This window comes from Bidens hawaiensis, unplaced genomic scaffold (genome assembly GCF_021521415.1).
Source record: "Bidens hawaiensis isolate Kalapana, Puna unplaced genomic scaffold, B.hawaiensis_p1.1 tig00030831_1, whole genome shotgun sequence".
In the NCBI taxonomy this organism is placed as follows: domain Eukaryota; kingdom Viridiplantae; phylum Streptophyta; class Magnoliopsida; order Asterales; family Asteraceae; genus Bidens; species Bidens hawaiensis.
Window position 1 is genome coordinate 129,304 of NW_027495164.1, and position 9,421 is coordinate 138,724.

The window sequence follows — 9,421 nt, forward strand, 5'->3', positions numbered from 1 at the left end:
GTGTAACAGGTTACGAGTATCAATTATCCATTACTACTACTTCTTACATCTAAGTAAATTAAACCCTCAATTAACGGGGGTTGGGGGCAGCGCCCCTGGTAGCGGGGTCTAGGGGCGGCAGCCCCTAGCAGGGTCCAAGGGGCAGAGCCCCTGGCTGGGGTCGAGCTGGAAATTCGCATGGAAATTCACTTCGCATGGGAGTTTCGCTTCGCATGGAAGTTCGCTTCGCATGGAAGGTTTGCTTCTCATGGAAGTTTCGCTTCGCATGGAAGTTCGCTTCGCATGGAAGGTTTGCTTCTCATGGAAGTTTCGCTTCGCATGGAAGTTCGCTTCACATGGAAGTTTCGCTTCGCATGGCTTGTGCGATGCGAATTATTTTCCCTTCTTCATGTTTACCATTTTAAAGACATTTTCCTCAGTGACTCTCCCTTAGGGCCCGATTCTACCTTTTTTATGGGTTTTGGTTGTACCAACTTTGTATACCCGTGTTTTTCATAGTCCAAACATCACCTTTTTGTCCCATATCGCACCCGTTGGGCGACGGGCTACCAAGTTTACATTTTCTAACTTCCTACGGCCCGATCTACTAGTATATCAGTTTGCATGTCAAAACCAACCATAAAACTTAACCTTGATGGCCAAGACTCACCTTTTGGTCTCGGTTGGGTTCGGATCTGGACAACCCGAGGATCTAATGGTTTTTCTTGTTGTTTGATGATGTTGAACACGAGATTCACCCGTCCCTTTTTACTCGGTTTAGGATCTAGGTGCTTGAGAGGAAGTGTGTTCTTGAGTCTGTTTGTTGTGAAAGAAAAGAAATGGAGTGGAGGATGAGGTATATATTGGAGGGCCATGGGCCCTAGGGCCATATCCGCTCCCAAGCCTAAACCCAACATAATCTAATCACTATCACACAATCAAATTAACGACACACACGAAAATAATAAATTTTCTTTTATTTATTAATCTCAAAATACGATTGCTACAAGAGCCCCTGGCTGTGTCGAGCTGAGTAGAGTCCAGACAAGTCGAATCGAGTCCATTTTAATTGAGTCGAGTCTCAATCGAGTCGAGTTTCTCATTCGATTCGATTCGTTTCCAATCGAGTACCACTCGATTCGATTCATTTCCAGTTGAGTCGAATTCCCATTCGACTCGATTCGTTTCCAGCCGAGTCGAATCCCCATTCTATTCGATTCGTTTTCAGTCGAATCGAATCCCCATTTGATTTAAAACTTGTTTTTCATGCCTTTCAGCTATTTTCGTTCTCTTTCGTCTCTTAAAGGCCCGTTTTACTATTACAATGAGTCATGGGTCATAACCACTTAACCTTCTCGCTTTAACAGGGCCCGAACATCATTAGTTCGTCCCATATCGCACCCGTTGAGTCGTTTACTATAAGTTTATGTTTTTCTAACACTATATGGTACGATTTACCTATTTAACAAATCTTAAGACAAACCGATGTCTAAAACCTAACCTTTATATCAAAGGCACACCTTACGGGTTCTAGTTGGATTCGGATTTGGACCAACACGCGGATCTAGACGTGTTTCTTGTTGTTTGATGATGCTTGAACACGAAATCACCTTGGTTCCTCTTGGATCTCGGATCCGATGAGAGAAGGGAGTGTTTGTGTGCGTTTTTGAGTGTGTGTGTGTGTGTGGAGGCTAGGTGATGGGATGAGAAAGTTAGGGTTTTAGGGAGGTTTAAGGAGTTTAAATAATTCAAGCCCATGGACCTAAGGCCCGTAACCATCTCCAAGTCCATGTATTATTTCTAACCCTACCACCCAATCCCATTATTATTTAGCATACTTAAATAACAACACACATTTTAATAATGAACATTCTTTATTTATTATTTTCAAAAGACGAACGCTACACTAGATCTATTAGTTCCAGCGACTCAAAGACCTCTTAATTAGTTTGTCCGGTGGGCCTCAGGTGAGCACAAACGGCCACTTTGCTGGTAAATGGGACCCATGTTTGCTAGCTAGGGTTGGTTATAAACGGTGGTGAAGTTATTTGGCAGAATTTGGTGGTGCTGGTTATACACCGCGACAGCGCTAAAAAGATGCTTCGAGCGATAATTCTGGATACGAGACGCGCTATATCAAAATGCGAATAATTTGTGACTTGCGATACCAAAATGCGAAACTCGTAATATAATTATGGTCAAGTTAATAATTAAAGTGGGGGAGAAATCCGGATACAAGATGAGAGCTTTGGTGCACGCGTTTAGCTTCAACGGGAAAAAGGCTTCTAGAATATTATTGTTTTTGCTATAAATATATCACCCACCTAATGGGAGCTCATCTTGGGTGGGGTTGGTTCGTTTATTATATATTTAATCTTTTACAATAGATAACGAGATCGTTTATTGTTGATGTGTTGACTATTTTTTTCTTATTTTTTTTATTGTTATTTTGTAGTGGTGGAATGCATTTTATGGCATCAAATAACTATTGTGGTTTGAGAGTATGATATGGACGGATTTTAGCTTGTGAATCATTTTCGTGTTCCTTGGCTTGTGAATGTGAGTTCCTAAGATATATACCTTCGCGTGGGTTGGTTGGCTTGGGTTGATTGATCAAAATTTTGGTTTATTACAAAATTCTTAATGCAGCCATAATTTTTAGTTTGGTTACACATTGTTTTAAAAACAATATTGGACATTAATTTGTTAATAAATCAGATATTTGACTATATATTTTATATAGTTATTTACCATAAAATTAAGATTGTCATTAATTTAAATTTAGATGATTATGATTTTATTTAAGTCAATAAAAGTTTAATCTAAATCAGCTGCACACTTTATGAAATGGTAAGTTTAAAAAAAAAAAGCCAATTTTGAAAAAGAAGCCAAAATTCGATTATCATTTTTTTAAACAAAAATTCAAATTTAAATTTAGTAATACACCAAATGATTGGCGTATTGGCAATTAAATTCTTTTATTCTACCATTTTAGTTTCTAAACTAATAATTATTTCTTTAAAATTTTAAAGTTGTGACGATAAATATCAAACAAGCAATTGCAGATGATAATCGAAGACGAAGGAGGATGGTTTTAGGCCAAAGGCGAAACAAAAAAAAATTCCAAAAATACTAATGTTCAATCACAGTGGCGGAGTCAAGAATTTTTTTCTTATGGGTTCGGAAATTGTTTGGTACTTGATTTTTTTCCAGCGTCAAAGTTTTCGGGCCCGAATGGGTCGGGTCGATTATTGGGTCCGATAAATAAAATACAATATCACTATCATAACAAAAATATATCGTTAAGAATCAATAAAATACAAAGTCATTTTAAATAAAAAGATATTACATATCATAATTGTTCTCTATGCATTTTTATGTTTTGAAAACGTTATCTTCAATCGTGACTTTAAAAAAGAACTCATTTTTAATATAACAAATACAAGCATAATTCATATAATTGTCACCCAAATAATTACGCAAATTCGTCTTCACATGCTTCATTGAAAACACAAAACATATCACAAACGATAGACCAACGGTTATTGGTTATTGGCGATCGTTGAAACCTTGAAACGAACCGGCAAAGCGATGAGGCAATGGTTGTTTGGTCAACAGAAAGAAGCTGATTGGTTGCTGAGGCGATGTTTGTTTGTTTATTTATTTATTATTTATGTATTATGTTTAAAAATGTTAATTGGGTTGGGCTTATTGACCCATTCTGTGATTTTGGTGGGATAAACGACAATGAAGACACACAGATCACAATTGAAGGGCAGGTGGTCCCGCAGGTAACGAAGTTCAAGTATTTAGGATCTTTTGTACAGAGCGATGGGGAATTAGACAGTGATGTGACCCACCGAGTTCAGGTAGGATGGTGTAGATGGAAAGCAGCCACAGGTATATTGTGCGACAAGAGTTTCCCGACTAAACTAAAGGGAAAATTCTATAGGGTGGCAGTTAGACCTGCAATGCTATATGGAACAGATTGTTGGGCCATCAAGAAGGCACAAGTGCGGAAGATGGAGGTAGCAGAAATGAGAATGCTACGTTGGATGTGTGGGCACACAAGGCTAGACCGAATAAGAAACGTTGTGTTTCGCGAGAGATTAGGGGTGGCGAACATAGCAGACAAGATAAGAGAGTGGAGATTGAGATGGTTTGGACATGTAAAGAGAAGACAGACGACGAATCCTGTTAGATCCGTAGAAAACATTACTATAGAGGGGAGGAGGGGTAGAGGACGACCGAAATTGACTTGGGATGAGAGGATTAGGCATGATTTGATAGACCTAAACCTCTCCGAGGACATGGTTGAGGATAGGAATTCGTGGAGAAGTAGAATTAAAGTTAAGGATTTTTAGAGAGAATTGAATACCTTAGGGCTTAGACTTAACTTATTTAGGCCACATACCATAATGGTATTTCCCTTACATATATTATTATTATTACTATAATTATTATTAGCTTTTATATAGCTGTTAAACTGTGATCTTATTATTAATATTATTATAATTAGTAGTAGTTTTTATATAACAGTTAAACTTTGATTTCCTTTATTTTGCTTCACACAAATGTACTTAGAGCCGAGGGTCTCTCTGGAAGCCACCTCTTTATTCCTTTGGATAGAGGTACGGTGTGCCTACATCCCACCCTCCCCAGACCCTACTTATAGTTTTGCTGTCAGTGGGATTTTACTGGGCATGATTGATTGATTGATTATTGGCCCATATATGATGCTTATTAATAAAATTGATAGTTTTTTTAAAAGTTTTTTTTGTATTTTATAAAAAGAATATTCATTACTAAAAGAATATAACTAAATTTTTCACAAACAATGGGTTCGAATATATTTTTTTAGAACGATATTGGGTTCGCTCGTCGAAAAAGAATGGATTCGCTTGTTAATTTGACACTATATGTTATATATAAAACCGAAAAAATATTGGGTTCGGCCGAACCCGATGGGGATAATGTGGCTCCGCCACTGTTCAATCACACGGTAAACTTTATACTTTATTATTTACATTCACAATCTGCGTTTTTCATTAACTTGTCATAACAAAATTATAGTTTAGTTTTAAATGTAGTTTCTACGGGAAAGAAATAATGCTACTCCTCCACAAACGGGAAAGATTATCAATCACCAAATACTTTATCGACATGTAACGCTACCGCTCAAAGTATTGTCACTTAGTTAATTGTAATTTGTTTTCGACACATCGCATGTGTTGTGAATTTTTTGTTATTGTAATGTATTTATTGGTATTTAAAATTAACTTTAATGATTAAAGGGTAGGTTAAACGTACTCCCTCTCTTACTTGTCATACCCTCTTTCCTATACATTCAACCCTTTAACAATTTTATTTAACATAGCATTCCCCTCTAACATTTTTTCCATCTTATGGTCTCCCTTTAAAATATTAAATCAAAAACTATAAAGTTTGATTTTAATTTTTTTTTGTTTTTCTCTATTTTTTGTGTTTATGGTTCTTGCTCATCATAATAATATTTATTATTATCGATTTCAATGCGTTATTATATTGTATGTGTGTGTGACTAATACTAATATTGATACTATTAAAAATATAAAAAAAATATTAATAATATTTACAATATTAGTAATAACAACTTAATAGTTTTAATTTTGATATATGAGTGGAGGATATTAATTAAAAATACAATGTCGGAGGGGCTAATATGTATTTTATATAATATTAAGGGAAAATGATAATTAATTTGATAAGTTCAAGGGGGTACATTTAGTAAGATCTTTATGAGGAGAGGAGGTATGTTTAGCAGCACCCTTTCATAATTTGTCGTTTGTCATACCTATACTTTACAAAGTTACTCGGTTGGTAACCGAAGACAAAGGACAATGTTTTTAAGTTTTGCGTGTGTATATATGAATTTTCAATATTTGTAAGGGTATATATGAAATTATTTCATTAACAAAAGTCAAGGCCATTATCCCGCAAGAGTTGGCATTTCCCTAAGATACCCGATGTTTACACATTATCAACTTTATGTAGCTTTATCAAGAGTTAATAGTAGAGATGGTGTTAAAATACTTATATTATAGATGCAATTTAAAGTTACAAACAAAACAACAAATATGGTTTACAAGAAAATATTTAGTAGAATATTAATTTTACATTGTACTTTGTATCTTAGTTTTAAGCTTACATTTTTGAATACTTTCTTTTCGTACCAATATTAATTACAATTAAATATCATATTGTTTTTTTTAAGTTTATGTTTTTGAATACTTTCTTTTCGTACCAATATTAATTACAATTAAATATTATGTTGCCGTCCCAAAAAACATATTAAAAAATATGTTGTGGGTTGAACTTACATGTGTTTGTTAGACGATTTTCATATTTCCACCCGTTTCATATACGAGCCAATAACCTAGTATAGATAAAAAGAATGTTTTTTTTAATATCCGGCTAGTCTCAAAACTATAAAACAAATCTCGAAACCAACCAAACCGTATTTAGCTCGGGTTAAGCACAGTTAGCTCAATCTGTGTCAACTAATTTTGGACATTTCTACTCAACAAATATTCATGAGACCACGAACACCTAGTGACCAAAACTATCACCAGCAATCAGTTTGACATCTTGCCTCTTTTCCAATATAAATAAGAGCATTTCCAGTGGTTTCTCCAAATTATGTGAGGGAGTTCTCTATTTTTTAGTGATGGTTAAAAGTGGTTGTGAGAGGAGGAGAGAGAAAATGTTACTGTTCATAGTTAAATTTGGAAAAACACATTGTTCACCTCTATAATTTTTTAATGTTTTTTAAAGTGGTTGTGAGTGAATGAGTGAGAAAATGTAACGATAAAAGTATAAAAAAATATTATTTAATTGAAAATGAGAGAAAAAAGATGATGTTTTTAGTATAATTATAGAGATGGAGATGAAGAATCAACCGAGAATGCTCTAAAAAGGGTATCTAATCCAGCATTTATATAAAAAAAGATAATGTCATAATACTACCATCACCAATTCACCATTAAATAAAGAAAAGATTGTTACTTTCATCATAAATAATCTTTATCTTACATATTACAATGCTAATAAAAGAAAATATTGAAGCTAAGGTGTCAATCCCACATTTCTCCTAATTTTTAATCTCTTATCTCATTCATTCTAGCTATCCATGGATCATAGGTTAAAATCATTTTGTCAAACTGGTTATAACATACAACGAATTTTATAACATAGTGTCATTTTCATACATAAAGCTTGACCAACTACACAACTTTAACACATTGTTTAAATTTCTTGCAAATCCACACCCGACATTTCCAAACCATGCTATTTTAGTAATTTTTGTTAACCCGTTTTTTTTTCCTTTAAATCTACATTAAATTAATTCATAAGTATTTTGAGAATCACAATTGAATAACGGACCTTATTTATTTTATCGTATGATAAATATATCCCGTGTAATACACAGGTTCAAAAGCTAGTACAAACTAAAACAAGATATAAGAAGTCAAATAATGGGTAGGTCAACAATTCAACTTGAACATAAATAACAAAAACTCACAAAACATAATAACCTTGTTGAAAGTTACATGGCAACTAAACAACTAATTCCAATGGGCCATAAACGTAACTGATCAGCCCGTCCTGTTTTGACTCTTTGGAGATCTTAAAACATTGAAGTCGAGCTTTCCTCGCTTATGAGATTTTTTTCTGCTATTATTTGAACCTTTTGAGGAAGAACCCGGGTTGCCTTCAATAACATTGACTGATTTATTGGGCTCTGCTGTGGCTTCAACTTGTTTCCTTTTGAGGTCTCCGTTGACTTTATTGTTAGTCAAGCTTACCGGTTCTTCATTTTCTCTATAACAAAAAAACATCAAAGCATAATGGGCTGGTTGGGGTAACAGTCTAAATGATTTCTAGACAAAACTTGTTTTGTGAAAAACTAACCTTTTTGTCCAAAATAATTAACTTTTTAAAGGAAATTAATATGTCAAATATTGTGAACAAAATTATAGTTTTTCAATAAAATATGCATATTGATCTAGAAGATTGTGTACAAAATACACTTCAGTCAACTTTCAAGTTTCAGCCCATCAAAACATTTTCCTTTTTCAAGTTTTCTTCTTTTTTTGGTTTAGCCTATTTGAGATAAAGCATAACCTAAATCATCACATTCATAAGAAATGTGTTGAAATGGCAACCACCCATGGCAATTAAGCAATGCACATTCAAGCATATAAACAAGATTTCAATCATTAAAACACGTGTTGAAATTGCCAACACTTATTAAACAGGTCAACTTCGAATTGGCCCATTTATTAAACAGGTCATGCTCGGGTTGACCTGTTAACAAAAGGGTCATGTCAACCGACCAAAAACCTTTTCCTTGGTGACGAGCTAGAATTGCAGAAATATATGACGTAAAACCATGTATCATATAAAATATAGACGGGAATCCATGACCATCTATATTGATTGATATAGAATTCTTTAAAGAGTAGAAAATAAAGTATATCTACAAATCAAACACGAGTGCTTTAATAGAATAACCAACCTATTAGACGGTTTTCCCTGATCACCAGAAGATGTAGCATCGCCATCAGACTGTCTAGGGTTTGTAGCCGCCTCATTCAATTTCTACAACAAGCAAAACAAAAAGGCGAAGACCGTAACCCCATATCGGCTTATCATAAAGAAAATACTTGTCAAGTTTTCATCACTTAAGCTTTTATACTTACATCAATGGATGGATTAAAACTTTGAAACGACATGCGACCTTTAATGGCCCCGGGACTAGGATCCCCTTCCATAATAACCATACTGGATTCGAAACAATTGTTAAAAGAAATAAAAAGCATAAAACAGTAAGTGTAGCAAAGAAACATAGAGAAGTAACAATATACAAAGTTTCAATATGCCATATGTTCCAATCATAACTATACATTAAATAAATCATGAACAATAAAATCAAAATAAATAAAAAATACCATTTTTTGGTAGCGATTAAAGATGGAAAATTTCCATTAGGTATAATGACTTCTTCTTTTTTGGTTGCATAAACTGATAATAACACAGATAAACAATAACAACCCTAAATTACACTCAACTAGAATCTCAAACGGAAAACAAAATTAAATAGGGTTTGAGAAGGAGGAATTGGTAATCAGTGGTGAAAATTGGTACCTTCAAGTTCTTCAATGTGGTGGATATCTCGCGCTTCGCCATTGAAGAAGATTTGGATTTTGAAAATTAGGGTTTGCGGCCAGCCCCTAATTCTTCTGCTACCGAGAGAGAGAACTAGACAAGACCAGAGAGACCTTGTTTCGCAATTAGGTCCTCCTATTATTATTATTTATTTGAATATTTTATAAATATCTATACTGATCGGCTATTTTAATAGCATGGGTCATTCCCGTAACTCATAGGTTATTTGGACACG

The 9,421-nt window shown here is 34.3% G+C and overlaps 1 protein-coding gene across 1 annotated transcript; it reads right to left on the reverse strand.

Annotated features, from left to right (window-relative positions):
• Nucleotides 1–6,972: 6,972 nt before the first annotated feature.
• On the reverse strand, nt 6,973–9,021 carry LOC143581206 (uncharacterized). Its single transcript, XM_077064030.1, has 5 exons — nt 8,970–9,021; nt 8,721–8,802; nt 8,537–8,619; nt 7,446–7,839; nt 6,973–7,022 (listed from the first exon to the last, which is right to left on the reverse strand). The coding sequence occupies exons 2-4, from the start codon at nt 8,799–8,801 to the stop codon at nt 7,614–7,616; spliced, it is 390 nt and encodes a 129-aa protein (XP_076920145.1). The 5' UTR covers nt 8,802; nt 8,970–9,021; the 3' UTR covers nt 6,973–7,022; nt 7,446–7,613.
• Nucleotides 9,022–9,421: the final 400 nt, after the last annotated feature.